Source organism: Leucoraja erinacea, chromosome 2 (assembly GCF_028641065.1).
Source record: "Leucoraja erinacea ecotype New England chromosome 2, Leri_hhj_1, whole genome shotgun sequence".
Lineage (NCBI taxonomy): Eukaryota > Metazoa > Chordata > Chondrichthyes > Rajiformes > Rajidae > Leucoraja > Leucoraja erinaceus.
In genome coordinates this window covers 97,996,475-98,017,889 of record NC_073378.1, presented here as the reverse complement: position 1 = coordinate 98,017,889, position 21,415 = coordinate 97,996,475, and the positions used below count along the sequence as shown (strand labels likewise).

The 21,415-nt window shown below is 44.8% G+C and overlaps 1 protein-coding gene across 1 annotated transcript in view; it reads right to left on the bottom strand.

Annotated features, from left to right (window-relative positions):
- agmo (alkylglycerol monooxygenase) overlaps window positions 1-21,415 on the bottom strand; it is a 280,222-nt gene that overhangs the window by 183,181 nt on the left and 75,626 nt on the right. The window contains exon 3 of the mRNA XM_055661881.1: window positions 20,514-20,665. Coding sequence (XP_055517856.1) covers window positions 20,514-20,665 — 152 coding nt within the window. The remainder of the gene's footprint in view (window positions 1-20,513; window positions 20,666-21,415) is intronic.

The following is a 21,415-nucleotide window of genomic DNA, read 5'->3' as shown; positions in this document are numbered from 1 at the left end:
GGATAGGAATATACATGGCATGATTAGCAATTTTGCGGATGAAATGAAAGTGGATGTCATCAATGGTTCGTTATTGTCATGTATACACTGCACAGTGAAATTGTAGCCATATTGTGACATCATTTACAAAAGAAAAAGAAAAGGTGCAAGTCCGGTCCACATGCTGGATGTACTGGAGTGCCCCCAATCCAGATAACCCCACTAGGCCCCAAGTTGCTGCAGGGACTCCTCCCTCGTCCTCGACCGAATCGGCCAACGTCACTCTCCTCACCCGACTGCCTCTGTGTCAAGGGGGACACCTCCTGCAGCCAACCGTGCAGGCGCACTCGACTTCGGGACCGAGCTTCCCCCACAGGCAGTGTCCCGCTGGTTTCTTCATGGTGGCGGCAAACCAGACCTGCCGCCGCACGTGGCCGTGCCCTTGAACTGGATGGATCCCTATGTTAGTCTAGGCTGCCTGAGATGTTATTAGTTACAATTAAATATCAGCTCTGTAACTTGGACCTAGACAAGCATACCAGGTAGTTAAAACTGACTACATGTTTCAGGGAACCTACCTCTTCTGGCGTTAAACCGAACTATTATGATTACTATTATTTAAACAACCCTGTTTAGCCATATTGTGGCATTGGCAGATCTCCCATCTGTTGACATTTTGTCCAAGCTCATGTTAGAATAATTTAGGAGTTTGAGTTGTCAATATAATTCGCTCAGTGTTAGCACGTCAGTTGCATCTAAAAAATAAATACAATATGTTGGAGTAACTCAGCAGGTCAGTCAGCATCCCTGGAGAACATGAATTACAAAATCGGGAAGAGTAAATTGGAACTGTTAGGACACATCTTGAGTACTATATAAAATTACGGTTATCACGTTACTAAATACAATTGCGCTGCAAAGTGTGCAGAGGGGATTTTTGAGGCCATTGCCATGACTTGAAAATGTTAACAATGAGGAAAGATTAAAAGGGCTGTGGTAGTTTTCTTTGAAACTTTGTTGAAGCGTATAACATTATCAATCTGAAGATGGGTCCCAAAGCCAAAATGTCACCTATTATATTCCAAAGGTTTGCTACCTGACCTGTCGAGTTACTCCTGCACTTTGTCCTTTTTTTTGAAAAACAGTTTCTGCAGTTCCTTATTTCAACATTATGTGGGGTTTAGATGGAACAATACAATACAATACAATTTATTTGTTGTCATTTGAACCCAGAGGTTCAAACGAAATTTGGTTTCTGCAGCCATACAAAGACGAAGAAGAACCAAGACACACAACCAACACAATTTACACAAACATCCATCACAGTGAATCTCCTCCTCACTGTGATGGAAGGCAAAGTCTTATCTCTCCCCTGCACTCTTCGTTCTCCTCCCGACGTCTGAGTCAAAGCCCCCGGCGGGCGATGGTAAATAAGTCCCGCAGGCAATTATAAAGCCGCGCCGGGTGATGCAAGGCCGCGCTCCGGGTCTTAGTGTTGGAGCCCCCGGCGTGCGCTAACAAGTCCCGTGGCCATTTAAAGACGCGCCGGGCGATGTAAGGCCCCGCTCCAGGTCATCTTTAACCCCGCAACTCGGGCGGGAGAAATCGCCGTTGCGGAAGCCCGAAAAACGGTCTCCCAGCAGGGACCCGCGGGCTCCCGGTGTTACTGTCCACCAGACCTGCGGTTGGAGCCACCGAATCTCCTTGGTCGCGCCACAGCAGCGCGCCACCACCGCTCCGAACTCGGCCAGCTCCGCGATGGTGGGTAAGTCCGCAGCTCCGTGACTGGGGCCCCAGGTCGTTCCGGTTGGAGGCCGCACCACAGTGCTCGGCCCCAACGACAACGGAGACCCGACAGAGAAAAGGTCGGGTTCTCCGTGCAGGGGAAAGATTTTAAAAAGTTTCCCCCACCCCCCGCCCCCCACACACATGCCCAGTTTAAAAAATAAATAAAAACTACATACAAACCATATAACCATATAACCATATAACAATTACAGCACGGAAACAGGCCATCTCGACCCTTCTAGTCCGTGCCGAACACATATTCTCCCCTAGTCCCATATACCTGCGCTCAGACCATAACCCTCCATTCCTTTCCCATCCATATAACTATCCAATTGATTTTTAAATGATAAAAATGAACCTGCCTCCACCACCTTCACTGGAAGCTCATTCCACACAGCCACCATTCTCTGAGTAAAGAAGTTCCTCCTCATGTTACCCCTAAACTTCTGTCCCTTAATTCTCAAGTCATGTCCCCTTGTTTGAATCTTCCCTACTCTCAGTGGGAAAAGCTTATCCACGTCAACTCTGTCTATCCCTCTCATCATTTTAAAGACCTCTATCAAGTCCCCGCTTAACCTTCTGCGCTCCAGAGAATAAAGACCTAACTTATTCAACCTTTCTCTGTAACTTAGTTGTTGAAACCCAGGCAACATTTTAGTAAATCTCCTCTGTACTCTCTCTATTTTGTTGACATCCTTCCTATAATTAGGCAACCAAAATTGTACGCCATACTCCAGATTTGGACTCACCAATGCCTTGTACAATTTTAACATTACATCCCAACGAGACAAAAAATAAAAAAACGACAGACGGACTGCAGAGGCCGCTGCGACGTGAGTCACGTCGCCCACCCGACCCAAGTGGGAAAGATCTTAGCAGTGATGTCAAAGTCCACAGGGCACAAATTTAAACTAATTGGTGGAAGAACTAGAGGGTTGAGAAGGAAAAATGGTTTCATACAGAAGGTACCGCGGTTTAGAAAGGGTGATACAGGCATAAGGGTTCATTGTATTAAAACAGTACTTGGAGATTGACAATCGTGCTCTGTAGAGGTATAGGTCTAAGGCTGGAAGTCGGGTCAGAATGAGTAATTCTTTTTTTAACTTGTAGAGATGGTGGGCTGAACGGCCCTCATGACTGCTGTTAACACTCAATAATTCCAAGAAATGGTTAAAGGAGTATATGGCTTGGTCTGAAGAAGGGCCCCGACCCAAAATGTCACCTGTCCAATCCTTTCCCAGATGCTGTGTTCAAGAAGGAACTGCAGATGCTGGAAAATCGAAGGTACACAAAAATGCTGGAGAAACCCAGCGGGTGCAGCAGCATCTATGGAGCGAACGAAATAGGTAACGTTTCGGGCCGAAACCCTTCTTCAGACTGATAGGGGGTGGCGGGGAGAAGGAGGGAAAAAGGAGGAGGAGGTGCCCGAGGGCTGAGGGATGGGAAGAGACAGCCCGAGGGCTGAGGAAGGGGAGGAGGCAGCAAGGGCTAACAAAATTGGGAGAATTCAATGTTCATGCCCGCAGGATGCAGACTCCCCAAGCGGAATATAAGGTGCTGTTCCTCCAATTTCCGGTGTTGCTCACTCTGGGAATGGAGGAGACCCAGGACAGAGAGGTCAGATTGAGAATGGGAGGGGAAGTTGAAGTGCTGAGCCACCGGCAGGTCAGGTAGGTTCTTGCGGACCGAGCGGAGGTGTTTGGCGAAACGATCGCCCAACCTCCGTTTAATCTCACCGATGTAGATCAGCTGACATCTAGAGCAGCGGATGCAGTAGATGAGGTTGGAGGAGATACAGGTGAACCTCTGTCGCACCTGGAAGGACTGCTTGGGTCCTTGAATGGAGTCGAGGGGGGAGGTGAAGGGACAGGTGTTGCATTTCTTGCGGTTGCAACGGAAAGTGCCCGGGGAGGGGGTGGTAAGGGAGGGAAGGTACGGGAGGGAAGGGAAGGATTGACAAGGGAGTGGGAGTTGATGAAGTCAGTGATGGTGCTAGAGATGGTGGCCTGGTGCTCGTCAGTGGGGTCATGGTCCAGGGGTAAGTAGGAGGAGGTGTCCGAGAGTTGGAGAGAGCACCAGGCCACCATCTCTAGCACCGTCACCGACTTCATCAACTGCCACGCCCTGCCCGACCGAGCCTCCAACCTCATCGCCCCAGCCCCGCATGGCCCGTTTTTACCTTCTCGTCAAAATCCACAAACCTGACTGTCCCGGTAGACCTATTGTCTCTGCCTGTTCGTGCCCCACCAAACTCATCTCCACATACTTTGACCATCCTATCCCCCTTGGTCAAAACGTTACCTATTTCCCGAAACGTTACCTATTTCCTTCGCTCCATAGATGCTGCTGCACCCGCTGCGTTTCACAGCATTTTTGTGTACCTTTCCCAGATGCTGCCTGACATGCCAAGTTCTCCAGCATTTTGTGTTTTGCTCAAGATACCAGCATCTGCCGTTTCCTGTTTCTCCATATGGCTCAGTCTAATTTTTTTAATGGCAATTTCAGATGGACATTTTATTTATTAGAAAAGTAGTGAAAAACTGCAGGTGTAAATCTGAAATGAAAAGGGAAAATGTTGGAAATCCTCAGCAGGTCACGAAGCATTTGTGGAATTTCCTTATGTGCCCAATGTTTCCAGTATTTAATGTTTTTATGAGAAATGCATTTTTTGTGAACCCATTTTCAGTTTTTAATAAAAGGTACTCCAGATTAAATAAATCAGGAATATTCTTCAATAAAAACAAAAATTAACTCGAGTAACACAACTAACACAAACTAGAACAACCCCCTGTGGAGACCAAAGAAACTGCAGATGCTGGAATCTTGAGAAGAAAACAAAATGCCAGAGAAACTCAGTGGGTTTGGCAGTATCTGTGGAGAGAATGGACAGACAAAGCTTTGGATTGGCTCCATTGTAACAGGACAGGCCATTGTGGGAAATAGAAGGGGATTTAAAATGGTTAGTAACCAAGAGCTGCAGCAGACCCAGGCAGTCAGAGCGCAAATGTTCAGTGAAGCGAATGCCTCGTCTACAATTGGTTTCTATAACGTACAGGTGGCAACACTGAATGCAGAAAACAAGTTTGGAGGGGAAGCAAGTAAACCTCAGTCTTACCTGATAGGGTTGTTGGTCCCAGAATGGATGCGAGGGAGGAGGTGTGGGAATAGGAGTTGCATAGGGGAAAGTGCCGGGAAGGGAGAGGGGTGGGCTGGAAAGGATGGGTGAACCAAGAAGTCACACTGAAAATGGTCTCTATGGAAACCAAAAAGGGATGAGGAGGATTAGTTGCGGTGTACGGTGGAATCGCATTGATTCTGGCAGAAATGTTGAAGAATTATGTGTTGGATGGTGTTGGATGGTGATATGAAAGGTAAGGACCAGTGGAAATCTATTGCTTTTATCTGGGGAGTGGGGGGGGGGGGGGGGGGGGGGGGGGGGGGGAGAGCATAATGAAAGGAAATGAAAGGAAGTGGAGGAGACAAGGCTGAGGGCTTCATCCACAGCAGTTTTCTTTATTTACTATTTCACTAATGCCACTTGTCATGATATGGGGTGGAGACTTGAAGGGTCATGCCCCAAGTGAATATTCTGCAATGGCTCATTAATGGCTAGATAATATGGAAAATTCTATTATTTTTAACATTTTTTTTCTGTATATACTGCCAGCTCTTATCTGATTAACTCATTATAATTACCTGCTACCACACATCAAAAATCTAAAGAATCAGTGTATTTATTCCCCCAAGTGCAATAGGCTAGCCATATTCAAAGACTAGAGGGCATTGCTTTAGGGTGTAATGGACAAAGTTTAAAGGAGATGTACAACGTAAGCTTTTTTTTTTTTAAACACAATGGTTGGTGGGTGCTTTGAACTCGCTGCCACGTGTGGTGGTGGAGATAGATATGATAGTGATGTTTAAAATGTTTTTAGATAGACACATGGTTTTGCAGGGAATGGAGTGTTATGGATCAAGTGCAGACTGATGAGATTAGTTTAGTGTGGCATCATGTTCAGCACAGACATTGTGGGCTGAAGGGCCAGTTCCTGTGCTATGCTATGTTCTATTGATGTTTTAATACATGCATGTTTACAAAAATCCTGGCAATGAACTCCCTTTCATCAAAAATAAACGATGTGCAGAGTGCATGTAATTTTGGATGGGTCAAATATTATATAAGCTGTTATATTATCACAAAGAGACAAACAGATTGAACTTCAGCGTAAACCCACTAACTTGGCAATCGCAGTGTTATTTTAGTCTTTAAAGTAACTCTCGCGTGTATAGTGGAGACTCTGTTTCCTGGCGCCTTCATTCTTTTACACATGCTTCAATCTGTGTGCATTCAGAATTTCAAACAAGAAAACAGAAGTTGTTGCAGATTTGCCAGGAGAACTGAGGCTGTTCAATCACTGCAAGCATTCTTTTCTAACCAATAACTCCCATCGATCTTTAGCACAAAGCAACTGTCACATTTACAGAAGGGATGTCGTTTTGTCCAAGGAAACAAAACATGCAGAAATCCCAAAGCTGGGTGGAACTTGCCTTCATCCCTTGTTCAGCTCTTTAGCAAGATGTTTCAGCATAAATCAGCTTCTGACATCTGATGCTGCAACCAAGTCAAACAGCTGTTAACTGCAAAGTGATTGAATAGTGTCCTCTGTTCAGCTTTCCCAATAGAAGCTTTCAAGTTACCATTAATCTTTCGATCATTTACAGTGACAGATCCCTGGCATTGTTTTCCCCACACTTGTCATACCTCTACCCTCAAAATCGATGAAAGTCATGCAACCAATTGTCCCAGACTATCATGAAAAGTTGGCTTTTCATCAGATTTCAGCACTTGCAATTGTATGGAATAATTAGTTAAGCTTTCCACCAGCCTCCGAGACTACATTGAATGGATGGCTTTCATTCCAAACTAGGGAGAAGGCAGCATTCACAGAATTATATGCTTACACAAATGTCAAGACAAGTCAGAACATGGAAAACATTTACCTACATTTTCAGAACCATCTAATTGCACTAATGGCACTAATGCCCCTGTCCCACTTAGGAAACCTGAATGGAAACCTCGGGAGACTTTGCGCCCCACCCAAGGTTTACGTGCAGTCCCTGGAGGTTGCAGGTGGTTGCTGGAGGTTGCAGGTAGTGGAAGCAGGTAGGGAAACTGACAAAAACCTCCGGGAATCTCCGGGAACTGCACGGAAACCTTGGGTGGGGCGCAAAGTCTCCAGAGGTTTCTGTTCAGGTTTCCTAAGTGGGACAGGGCCATAAGTCTCAATTTTATTTTGTGGCTCAATTTAGTTTTTTTTGTATACTCGATAAAGAAGGATGCCGTAGTATAAGGCAAGCAAAGAAATTATAATGTGCTATGTCCTAATACATCCTCCCAGAGGACAAAATTAACATGGCTAAATCCTCAAGAATATCACTCATTGAATGCCTGGATTTTAATCATCATTCATTGTTCCCTTCAAGTCCAAAACATAGCTATTCCAACAAAACACTCAATCCAAGGAATGGGCCATCCTGAAAAATAATTATTTTCCTTGGCTAATATTTGCTATTATAGCTAATAATAGTCTGTATAGATTTACAGACAAAGGCATATATCATATGTTCATAGAAAAGTCAATTCAACCTCACTAAAACACCAATTCAAGGTACACCTTTCCTTTGAAGATCTTTGTTTCGAAAAAGGGCTTCTGCTGATTTTGTTACGGTGACGAAGATTCAATGCAGACTCAAAAAACTTACTTTCAAACATAATGGTCATGAAATGGTTGGGGGTGGGATAAAGGTTAATGGCGACCAGGCTATTAAGGCCACAAACAGCCAAATAATGCAGCAAGTTCACACACATTTCGGTCCAGCTGAATACAATAGAAGACATTTTCATCAGCAATCTTTATATATTTTGATGTTTCCACCAGGCAAACATTGCTGGATTCATAAATTTCAAGGAGTAAGGAGTAATGGCTAAATTGCATAAGAGTAAGGAGTAATGGCTAGTGGGGGGGGAGATAGAGGGGTGGAGAATGGAAAGTTAGCCATGAGAGTACAAATCTCAACAACTGTACCTGGTAGGGGGAATTAGGCTGGGGGATGAAGGCCAGCAGTGATCAGTGGTAACAAAGAGAGCTGGCAGTAACAGAGAATGTGGGAAGAAAATCCATCAGAGTGGAAGAGAATGTGGGGGTAAGTGAGGGGGAGATGGAACAGTAAAATGAACTGGCAAATCCTGATTGGAATATGCCAATAAAGTGCCCTTCAGTGTCTGTGCATGTGTTTGCAACAGTGGTGGGAGGATGGGCATTCTGGCATATTGATTGAAAAAGATGACATGCACTCGCCTGTTGGAGACAAATTTCCCGTAGTCATGGCTTAGAAGCAAAAGCTAAAACCCCCCATGAATTAACACCATCAAAAATACTTGATTCATGTCTAGACACTAATCTGAAATTATTGAGTGCTGATGGTCATAAAAAAGGCAGGGTAAAAAAAGTTCTTTGAAGACAAGGCTGAAGATCATGAAACAATGCAACTATCTCTCTTCTGCGCTACAATTGACTGTCAGTTGGGCTGTCTTCACTGCATTCAAAACACAACTAAGTGTCTGTCTGTCTGAAGAAGGGTCGCAACCCGAAACGTCACCCATTCCTTCTCTCAAGAGATGCTGCCTGTCCAGCTGAGTTACTCCAGCATTTTCTGTCTATGATTTAAACCAGCATCTGCAGTTCCTTCCTACACAGCTTTAATTGACATTTGGTTCTAGGTCTTACACACAAAGGTCAGATCAAATGACTGAACAGAAACAAACTTAAGCTGAATATCATCGTTAAATTGAGAGATGCAGCAAGGAAACGGCCTTAGAACTAACTAGTTCTATCCTGCACACTAGGAACAATTTACAGGAGCATATTAACTTAAAACCTGCATGTCTTTGGGATTCGGGAGGAACCAGAGCACCCGGAGGAAACCCACGCAGTCCCAGGGAGAATGTAAAAAACTCTGTGTAGACAGCCCGAGATCAGGATTGAACCCGGGTCTCTGGAACTGTAAGGCAGCAACACTACCGCTGCGCCACTCTGCCCCCTATGATGCCATTCTAATTAACTGCAGGAGTATCAGAAAGAAGAATCCAAGGCAAAGAGCCTCAATTCGTTTCTGATCAGTAAAGGTGGATTCATGTGATCAAAGATGCCCAAGACTCCTGACACAGGCTAATAGCTCTCTCCAATAATAAATGTACAGGAACTTGCCTAGCAGATGGCATGGCCAGTTTTTTGTGCAGAGCCTACTTTAAGCAAATAGACTTTTGAACCCTTTATAACAAAAAAACTGATGGTAAAGTGATAAATGGTTATGGGCAAAACTCACACATTTGGCATGTTTCAATTTATATTGTCTACTAGCTTGATGAAAGCCAGATTAAACAGACTGGAAACCAGGGGGAAAGTTAAGATTTTTATCATTCTCATAGGTATTTTTCCTATTTCATCTTCAGTGTGTCATTATCTTTAGTAAGGTCAATAGACAATAGGTGCAGGAGTCGGCCATTTGACCCTTCGAGCCAGCACCGCCATTCAATGTGATCATGGCTGATCATCCCCAATCAGTACCCTGTTCCTGCCTTCTCCCCATATCCCCTGGCTTCACTATCTTTAAGAGCCCTATCTAGCTCTCCCTTGAAAGTATCCAGAGAACCTGCCTCCACCTGAGGCAGAGAAGTCTGAGGCAGAGAATTCCACAGACAATGATCCCTAAATTTCCTCACAAAGATGAAGGTATTAATATCATGCACAAAGTAATGTTAAGAAGGAGCAGAACACCCTTAGAGTAGAGGTGATGGATGTACAAAGCAGAATGGCGCATGACATGGAGGGGCAAGTCTTGATGTTCCAATGCATTAGCTGCAAAGATCTGCTTGGTGTTGGAAGTCATGGATTTGGAAGATACTGTTGCCATAGCCTTGGTGATGAAGTGCCATGCATTTTATAGTTGGCACATACACAGCCATGTTCTACAGGTTATGCAGAAAGTGAATGGGTTAATGGATTGGAGCCAATGAAGGAGGGTCCTTTGTTCTGGATAATGGTGGTCTTTTGAATATTATTGAAGCTGCACTTCGTCACGCTCCTGACTGGTACTTGCAGTGAGAGGAGAGAGTGAGGAGTTCAGTTATCTACTAGAGTTCAGTCTATCTACCGACTACAATATGCCTTGTCCCTGACCGGTTTTTATAGCCAGCATTCTCATGCAGCTAGTCACTTTATTTTCCCAGGAAAGTGGTCAAACTCTTCCTTTATTAGAGTTGTTCATATACGTGGCATCAGTAGTTTAACCATTAGTTGTTATTTATTCATCCAGCAGCTCAAATGCTGCCTTCATACATTTTTCAGTAATTTTGCAACATTTCATAATTTATCTTTCCCACACACAAGAAATAGGGGGTAAAAATGTCAACATAGACAAAAAACTGAAGTGGATTAGTGCTTGATATAGAACATTGAAAAGAGTGCAGCGCAGGAACCCACAATTTCTGTGGCCCACAAAGTCTGTGAGAAACATAATGCCAAGGTAAACTGAACGTATCTGCCTGTACATAATCCATAGCCCTCCATCCACTGCAGATCCATGTGCCTATCCAAGAGCCTGTCAAACACCAGTATTGTGCCTGCCACTACCAGTACACCTAGTAGTGCGTCCAGATCCCCACCACCCTCAACGTCAGAATAACAGACAACAAATGCTGACATTGATATAGTATGTGTATGATTATTGTAAACTTGTTTGTTTTTTTGTCTCTCCAATCCATTATCTGACTAACATATTCAATTTGGCCAATACCATCTCAAACATATTGAATTGTCTTAAGCCTCCTTTGGCTTCATGTTAATTGCAACAGAGATTTAACTATTTCTCGCGATCATTTTATAAACTCCACAGGGTGGCCCCTCATGGGCATTTTCTTCCCTTATTTTGTTCTTTCTTAATCTACTATTCATCTGTGAATTTTTCAGTCAAACCATCTTTATCTGAACTGTTTTTCCTTTCCACAGATGGAAGAGAATAGTTGAATGTTTTGAATATTTTGTTGACAGGATCATTAGTTCTCTGGGATGTTGAAAATATGATATGAACATATGATATCAAGGAACTAAACGTGCCTTCAGAAAGGGGAAGTTGGGAGACCACTTTCCATTTCAGTGGTGGGTTGGAGGTGGAGAGAGTTAACAGCTTTAAATTCCCAGATGTTAACTGTTCAGATGATCTGTCCTCGGCCCAGCACATAGACGTAATCATAAAGAAGGTGCTTTAATGGTGAATATCAATGAATACTATGAACAAACCGTTACAGATGTACTGCCGAAAATATATAGCTTCCACCGTGACCTGGTGTGACAATTCCAATGTACGTGAACAGAAGAAGCAGCAGAAAGCGGCGGACTCAGCCTGGCCAATCTCAGGCCCAACCCTCCCCACCGCTGAAAGCAACTACATGGGGGCTGCCTCAAGACGACGGCATCAATCATCAAGGATCCCCACCGTACCCTCTTCTCGCTATTGCCATCGAGCAGGAGGTACAGAAGCCTGAAATCGCAAACCGTCGGGGGCAAGAACGGGTACTTTTCCTGCAGCTATCAGGTTCTTGAACCAACTTGCGCAATCCTACCCAATCTTGACAAAGGAACACTACTGACCCACTCTCACTGCCATGGACGCATTTTGTTTCTCTCATCTCGAATATTTTGCACTAATGTCTTGTTTTGTGAACACTTTTAATTCTATATGGGTGATTCTTCAGTAAGTGTCTACTTTTAAGTTTCTGGTAACCCGAAAATAAAATTTACATTTTTGCAACTTTGAATGTTGTTTCACATAGATGAACATCTCTATTATGGGAAAAATATCTTTGGCGCAATCTTTTAGAGAATTTAATTTATTTTTTCCTCTTCTTTTTCCAGGCTGCCCATTGCATTCAGTAATAGAAACATAGAAAATAGGTGCAGGAGTAGGCCATTCGGCCATTCAATATGATCATGGCTGATCATCCAATTCTGTATCCTGTACCTGCCTTCTCTCCATACCCCCTGATCCCTTTAGCCACAAGGGCCACATCTAACTCCCTCTTAAATATAACCAATGAACTGGCCTCAACTACCCTCTGTGTCATATTTGTCATATTTTTATGATGAACATCACTGCAAAATATAACTGATTTAAGAATATAAAATCAAATGTTTGCCGCAGTCTTTCAAATTATAGTATCTTCCTCAAATAAACTACCAAAAAAAACGTTTTCAGTCTAACGCATTGATTTTAAACCTTCGTAACAGTTTACTGCCGAAAAAAGTGGTGATTTTCAGCAAGAATGGTAACCTTCACATAACTTTTCACCAACTTCCTCTAAAACAATATTAACTTCTGATGAATAGGCAGAAGCATACTGTTCATTCATCAATTACAATTGATAATTATGGTAATTATTGTATTATTTTACAAATTATGAGCATAAAATACTCGTGTGATGGATATGACTCAGCATGATGATCAAGTTTGCGAGCGTCACGTGATGGAGATGACAAACTATCTTTAGGGCTAGGGTTCGGGCTAGGGCTGGGGCTGGGGTTGGAGCTGGGGCTAGGGTTGGGGCTGGGGCTAGTGTTGGGGCTGGGGTTGTGGCGGGTTGGGGCTGGGGTTGGGGTTGGAGTTAGGGCTGGGGTTAGGGCTGGGGCTAGCGTTGGGGTTGGGGCTAGGGTTGGGGCTGGGGTCACTGCCATGGTTAGGGCTGGGGGCTAGGGTTTGGGGCTGGGGCTGGGGTTTGGGTTGGGGTTAGGGCTGGGGCTAGGGCTGGGGCTGGGGTTGGGGGCTGGGGCTGGGGTTGGGGGTTGAGTTTTCTGGGGTAAGGGCTGGGGCTGGGGCTAGGGTTGGGGCTAGGGCTGGGTTTGGGGCTGGGGTTGGGGCTGGGGTTGGGGTTGGGGCTGGGGTAGGGGGGGGGTAGGGTAGGGGGGGGGTGGGGTAGGGGGTGGGGTAGGAACTGGGGCTAAATTTAGGGCTGGGGCTGGGGCTGGAGTTAGAGCTGGGGTTGGGGCTGGGCCTACCTACCACCGATCTCCAGCTCCATCCGGACACAAGCCATCGCACCTTCCCATGACCTGATGTCCCTCTTCAGTCCTTGTTCCCCGGTGGGGTGGGGGGGGGCGGGAACAAGGGCTGAAGAAGGCCGGGTGTGGAGAGGGATATCAGGTCACGGGAAGATGCGACAGCTTTGTGTCCAGCTGGGGCTGGATGGAGATCGGGGGTTACGTTGCGGAGATTGCCGTGACGGGAATGGTGGCCCAAGCCTTTTCGCCCAGGATGGCCTCGCTGGAAGGCCATGCCTGGCCATATCGTTTCCAGAATGGCACATGGCACAGTTTGTTCTCCAGAACAAATCAAAAAAGATTCATTTTTTTTATATTCTAAGGGTTGAGCCCCGTTCGGAGATAATAATAATAATAATGGATGGGATTTATATAGCGCCTTCCTAGATACTCAAGGCGCTTTACATCGCATTATTCATTCACTCCTCAGTCACACTCGGTGGTGGTGAGCTACTTCTGACGGACGGAAGCGTGGTAATCTCGTGTGATGTAATCTGCGCCTATGGCCCCTCCGACCACCACCAATCACTCACACACATTCACACGCAGGCAAAGGTGGGTGAAGTGTCTTGCCCAAGGACACAACGGAAGTAGCATGCACTCCAAGCGGGATTCGAACCGGCTACCTTCCGGCCGCCAGCCGAACACTTAGCCGATTGCGCCATCTGTCGGAGATGACGCTGAATAAAGGTATATGCCCGCTACGCAGCAGAAAACAGAATTCACACGCTTGCTCCATGGAATAGAGATCCACCCTACAGCTCAGACACTTTAGTTCTGGCAACATCCTCGCAAATCTTCTCAGAACCCTTTCAAGCTTGACAATATATTTGCTACAACCTGGTACCCAGGACTGAACACAATACTCTAAATGTGATCTCACCAACGCCTTATACAGCTGCAACATGACCTCCCAACTTCTATATACTCTAACTGATGAAGGCCAATGTGCCAAAAGCCTTTTTGACCACCTTATCTACCTGCGACTCGCCCTTCAAAGAACCATGTACCTGCACTCCTAGATCCCTCTGCTCTACAACACTCCTCAAAGGCCTGCCATTCACTGTGTAGGTCCTACCCTTGTTAGACGTCCCAAAATGCATCACCGCACATTTCTCTGTATTAAATTCTATCAACCATTCCTCCGCCCACCTGGCCAATCGATCAAGATCCTGCTGCAATCTTGTACAACCATCTTCAGTTTCTGCAAAACCACCCACTTTTGTATCATCAGCAAACTTGCTAATCTTACCCTGTATGTTGTCATCCAAATCATTGATGTAGATGACGAATAGTAACGGGCCCAACAACGAACCTGAGGCACACCTATTCTATTTCTATTTCTGTTTCTTCTCTTGTCTCTCAACCGACTTTGTAGAAGCAACACTACTGCATTCTCTATCTTTATTCTTATCGAAAGGGCATGGATGGAATGTTATCATGCAGCTGTATACCTACCATCACTAATTTTCTTTGTATGACATTTTAGGACATTAGGTGTCAGGTATTACAGGACAATACATTGAAGTAAGGAACATGATAATTCCTAAAAGACTAATAAAAATACAGAAATTCAATGTAGCAAAATGAAATTTCACTTATTTAGTCACTTATTGCTGCTTATCATTAATTGAGGCTATTTTTATTTAATTTAACCAGTGCCGCACCAGTTTTAGTTTTTGAACCTGCTGGTCTGTAAAAATGTGAAGCAGCTGCTGCCTTATGGCTTCAGAGGCCCTAATCTTGGTTATGTCCATGTGGTGTTTGTACATTCTCCCTCAACCAAGGGAGTTTCTGCAGGATGCTCCAGTTCCTCCCATCTTAAAGACACGCTGTTACATTCATTGGCCACTGTAAGGTACCCTTTAGTGTTGGTAAATAGCAAAGGAATCAATATAAAGTTGATGGGGATGTCAAAGAGTCGTAAAGCACAAAATCAAGCCATTCAGCCCCTCATCCATGCTGACCAAGATTCCCCATTGAAGCTAGTCCCATTTGCCTGCATTTGGCCCATATCCCTCCAAACATTTCCTATCCATGTACCTATCCAAATGTATTTTAAATGATGTTATAGTCATAAAAGTGGGAAAGACAGGTACAGCTGAAACCAATCGGGAAGAAGCATTTACTTAATCTAGTGATGTATGTGGTTTCATGCTGTTGTATCTTCTGCCCGATGGGAGAGGGGAAAAGAAGGAAATACTGAGGTTTAAATAGCCCTTGATTATGGTGTCTGCTTTACCAAGGCACTGTGAAGTGTAGATGCCCATTGTCAGTTCTCGGACAGTTTAAAGTGTTATTCTGCCATCCAGAACTTCTGATACCTCCAAGATAAGCCAGCCGGGAGTTTGGTTATAGATCGGTCCATGGGGCACATTGTTTGTTAGTGCTGAGAATGTTAGTTTGACTTGAATGCTTGACTAAAAATATAGGCATATGTAAGATGATCAATGCTGATTAAACATTAAATAAATAGAGGTTAACAAATAAAATATTTTGATTGCATTTTGCAATGATTGTTTATTACATCTTATATATATCTCTATCTATATATATATATAGAAATTATTATATTACTGAAACTCTCATCTAGTTTGTTTGTTTGCAGGTTTTGTGTTGTACTATTTGTTGAAAAACGGTACACGATAGCACTACAATGTTTGGCCCATTTTACTCACCATTGTCATGTAAATGAAACAAGTTTTGTTCAGATTGATGGTATATTTTAAAAGTTATTAACGTTTAAAACTTAAATGAATGAAACGGTGCCCCCACCCGTGCATGCGCAGTTGAGGGAGGTTTCCCGTGCATGTCTTTACTGGCATCACAAAGGGCACCCAATGGATCGTCAGCTGCACCTGCGCAGTTGGGGCCTTTCCAGAATACAGATCGCCATCATTTTTTCACAACGGTGACACGGGTAAGATTACTTCCATTTTACTCTTGCTCCGGACCCGCGGGGATCCGCTGCCTTGGCGCTGAGGCGGCGTCTGCAGGCGGCGGCAGCCAGCTCCAGGGGTGGGGAGAGGCTGCACCGCCAATCTGGGGCCTGGGCGCAGAGGCTGGTTCTAAGACCGACGGATGCTGCTCTTCCGGGCATCCGAGGGAAAGGAGCGGCATGCTCGAGATCCTGGGGAGGTGTGGAGGGAGAGTGGGGGAGGAAGGCGAATAGAGGGGGCAGGTAGGGAGTGGGGAATAGAGAGAGAGGTGATGAGGGATAGTGGGGGAGATAGGGGTAGGTGAGGAGTGGAGGCGGTGGGAGATAAGAGTGATAAGAGAAGGGTAGGGAGTGGTGATGAGTTATGGAGGGAGGGAGGGAGTGACTGAGGGTAGGGGAAAGGAGAGGGTGGGAGAGGTGAAGGAGGGATTGGGGAGGGGAGGAGAAGAGGGGAAAGAAGAGGGAGGGTAAAGAGGATGGGGAAGGGGTATGCTGGGGGATGAGGGGAAATGAGTCATGCCTGCGCAGTTAGGGGCTATGGGTGAATGGTGGAATATTGCGTTGGGGGAACGGGTTGCATTGGGGAATGGGTGAGTGGTGGAATATTGTGTTGGGAATGGGTTGCTTTGGGGAACCAGGCCTGTGTAACAGGGACCCAACGGATCCCACTTAGTCTTGTTACTTTATAAAAGGTGCAATGCGCAAATCATAGAAACTTTGAACATGTATAAATGTTAGAACATAGAACAGTACAGCACAGGAACAGACCATTCAGCCCACAATATCTGTGCCGAGTATAATGTCAAGTTAAACTAATTTCCTCTGCCAGTATATAATTTCCTCTGCCAGTCTATGCTCTACGGACATAGAGTTTTTGACTGTGAAATGCAGGCCATTCTATCTGCCACGGGAGTTTACTGTGGTTAGCATTACTGCTGTATACATCCCCCCTGCAGCCAACACTAAGGAGGCTCTGCGTATTCTCTACCGTTCCATCAGTGAGTTGCAAAGAAATCATCCAGAGGGTGTTGTCATTGTTGCTGGGGACTTTAACCAGGCCAACATGAAGACTGTCCTCCCTCATTTCCATCAATATGTGGACTTTGCTACACGTGGAGAGAATACGCTGGACCGGGTCTATAGTAACATCAAGCAGGCTTTCAGAGCAGTATCCCGGCCTCACCTCGGCTCCTCTGACCACCTCTCTGTAATGCTTATCCCAGCCTATAAGCCCCTGCTGATCAGAGAGAAACCCACTGTGAAGCAGGTTAGAGTCTGGTCTGAGGGAGCTATAGAAGCACTCCAGGACTGCTTTGAGTGTACGGACTGGGACATGTTCAGGACAGCAGCCACTCACAACCAAACCATCAATGTGGATGAGTATGCCATGTCTGTGTCGGGATATATACAGAAGTGCATGGAGGATGTCACTGTCATCAGGAACATCACAACCCGGGCCAACCACAAACCTTGGATTACTGCAGAGGTGCGTGCCAGGCTGAAAGCACGAAATGCGGCTTTTAAATCTGGTGATTTGGGGGCTCTGAGAACAGCGAGAGCCAACCTCAACCGCAAAATTAGGGAAGCAAAGCGCGCCCACGGACAGAAAATCGAGGGTTTCTTCCAGGAGGGTAACAACACCCGGAACATGTGGGAAGGCATCCGGGCCATAACAAATTACAAGGCGCCTCAGATGTCTTGTAAAGATGACACAGACTTTCTAAATGAACTAAATAATCATTTCGGCAGGTTTGAGGCACTGAACACCACTACAGTGCGGAAATTAGAGTCACATCCAGGAGAACAGTCACTGTCTTTTGAAACTGCTGAAGTCCGCAGAATCCTGGAGGGCATTGACCAGCGAAAGGCAGCCGGACCGGATAACATACCGGGGCGTCTGCTTAGGGGATGTGCCGACCAGCTGGCTCTGGTTCTGACAGACATTTTTAACATCTCCCTGAACCAGGCCATTGTACCATCGTGTTTCAAGACAGCCACTATCATACCAGTTCCCAAAAAGTCCACAATAACCTGCCTGAATGATTATCGCCCCGTAGCACTCACACCAATAATAATGAAGTGCTTTGAGAGGCTTATTAAGCAGCACATGGTGTCAAAACTCCCCTCCAGTTTTGACCCGTTCCAGTTTGCTTATCAGCCGAACCGCTCCACAGAGGATGGTATCTCTTCTGCAGCCCACCTGAGCCTACAACACCTGGAGGAGAGGAACACCCACGTGCGGATGCTGTTTGTTGATTTCAGCTCAGCATTTAATACGATAATCCCCCAGCATCTGGTGAGCAAACTGGCACCCTTAGGATTCAATAACAGACTATGCAACTGGATCCTGGATTTTCTTTCTGAAAGACCACAGTCTGTGCGGGTGGGGAAGAACACCTCCTCGGTCATCACATTGAGCACCGGCTCCCCTCAGGGCTGTGTCCTGAGTCCGCTGCTCTTTACATTGATGACACATGACTGTGTCGCCAGGTCCACTACTAACCATATCATCAAATACGCGGATGACACAACAGTAGTGGGCCTCATCCGCAATAACGACGACCAGGCATATAGAGAGGAGGTGGAACAGCTGGTGAGCTGGTGCAGCAGGAACAACCTTCTCCTAAATGTGAACAAAACCAAGGAGATTGTCGTCGATTTCAGAAGGAAAATTCAGCCCAGTCACACTCCACTTTGCATCAACAACTCAGCAGTGGAGCAGGTGAAAAGCATCAAGTTCCTGGGGGTGCATATAACGGACACCTTAAACTGGTCCACAAACATTACATCTCTGGCAAAACGGGCACAGCAGCGGTTGTACTTCCTCCGCAGGTTGAGAAGTTTACACCTCCACCCTCCTAGTCTCGCCACTTTCTACAGAAGCACAATTGAGTCGGTCCTGACCAGCTGCATCTCCACGTGGTGCGGCAGCTGTACAGCTGCGGACTGGAAGTGCCTTCAGAGAGTGGTGAGGACAGCGGAAAAAATCACTGGGACTTCTCTTCCTTCCATCATGGACATGGGGTACAAGCGCTGTCTGAGTAGAGCTAAGGGCATTATCAGAGCCCCCACACACCCACAATTTGGACTGTTTATACTGCTTAACTCTGGGAGGAGGTACCGCAGCATGAAGAGCGGGACAACCAGGTTCTGCAACAGCTTCATCCCCCAGGCCATAAGATTACTGAACAATCAAAAAAACCGCGGCTAGAACTTTTTAAATATCGTCACTTTTAAAAACTTTTTAATATATATTTATTTTACAGAACCATGCGCATGATGCATTTTTATGGACGCACCTGGAACTTTTAACTTTTAACTGATTTTGGAGAGTAAAATGCAACGAAATTTCATTCAAGGTGCACTGTGTCTAGGTGTATATCTGAATGACAATAAAGTTTTCAATCATTCAATCATTCAATCATTCATTCATTCATTCATATGATCCATAGCCCTTCATTCTCTGCATATCCATGTACTGTACCTATGGAAAAGCTTGTTAAAAGCCACAATTGTTCCTGCTTTCTACACTCAGGCAACCAGTTCCAGGCACCCACCATTTTCTCTGTAAAAAAAATGCCCTGCACATTTCCTTTAAACTTTGTGCCTCTCACCTTTAGGCTTTGAGATTTCCACCCTGGGAAAACGGTTCTGACCGTACCTAATCTATGCCTCTCATAATTTGATCATTTTAAAACTAATTTATTTGATGCAGTGTTTTCTACTAATTAATTTCAACTAAACTCAAAGCAAAAGCACTTGGGAGATGGATTGATTTAGATTTTTAAACCTTAAGGGAATCAATCAGCATGAGTCAGTGGAAAGAAAGTGGCGATAAGGTCAACTGTGCTCTTACTGAATGACAGATTAGGCATAGCATGCCTCAAAGCTACAACTGTTGCTTCTATTTAGTATAATACCTCTGTACATAAAGATAATACAATGAGGCTTGAAAGTAGCTTGCTGTCCTCTGAGCTTTCATAGGTTGAGGCATTGAGCATAAGAGTCTGATACAGTTTTATAGGATTTTAGTAAGGCCACCTTTGGAATATTGGGTGCAGTTCTGTTCGCCCAATTACAGGAAGTAAGCAAAGGCTTTAGAAAAGGTGCAGAGGAGGTTTACCAGAAAGATGTCTGGATTAGGGGGTTATTAGCTACTGGGAGCAATTGGACAGGCTTGGATTGTTTTCTCTGGAACACGGGAGGTTGTGATGAGACCTAATATAAGTATATACAATTATGAGAGGCATAGATATGATAGACAATCAAAACCTTTTTCCCAGGATAGAAAAATCAAATACCAGAGGATATAGCTTTAAAATGAGAGGGGCACAGTTTAAAGGGGATGGCTTAATGTATTTCTACTCAAACACACAACACTATGTTTCTCTACCAGTGACAAATACACAGGAGACATCTATCAGACAAAAGGATCTGGACAAGAACTGCAGCAAAACAAGGTAGACTAAATGGCCCATTCTAATTTGTTACATAACCTAAAGGAATCCATCAAAATATGAAATTACTGTTGTTAAATTTTATGAATGAAATGCCAGCTAAATAAAAAAACTATAATGTGGATTATATAAAGTGCTAAAAATTAAATAATGTTTAATAACATCATCATAATACATCAGTATATATTCATTGTGTCCTACCATGTGACATTCGATGAAGCCAGTAATATGCAAAATCAACTCCTAAAAATGCGATCCACCAAGTCCAAGATGAATCCCAAGGAAGCACGTACACTTTAAAGTTCTCCCAGATGTAGATATAACTAGTCAGTTCAATGCCTCTCCCTAGCAATCTAAAGAAAATGAAAATATATAAATTTAGTAGGTGTTATATTTTTCTCAAACAAATTAATGCAGGGTAAAAACAAAGACATTGAATCTGAAAACTGAAAGTGCCATAAATACTCAGCAGGTTAGCTTCTCTGGTGAGAGAATTGCAACATGGAAATTCAGCCATCTGAGGAAACTATACAAAAATAAAAACCTTCTAATAATGTTAAGGTAAGTCTACCTCCATAAATGTTATAATGGAGACACAACAAACTGCATATACTGAAATGAGCAAGACACAAGTGCTAAAGTAACTCAATGGGTCAGGCAACATTCTGGATGACATTGGGTGACACAGTGGTAGAGTTGCTGCCTTAAGGGCCTGTCCCACTTAGACGATTTTTTCAGCGACTGCTGGCGACAGTCACAGTCGTAGTAGGTCGTTGAAAAACCGGCGTCTGGACCCCCACCCCCCCTTGACAATGTCTACGACAACCTACCACCTAGTGGACGTCAAGCTACCGACAACCGGCGACCCATTTGGACGTCTAACTACGACCACACCTACGACAACCGAAGTCAACCTACATCCACCGGCGACATCCACCTACATCCACCCATGACCCTGTCGGCGACAACTGAAGACAATTCCTACTACACTCCAAAGACATAAAGGTTTGTAGGTTAATTGGCTTTGGTAACATTGTAAATTGTCCCTCATGTAGGATAATGCCAGTGGACAGGGTGATCGCTGGTCGGCACGGACTCGATGC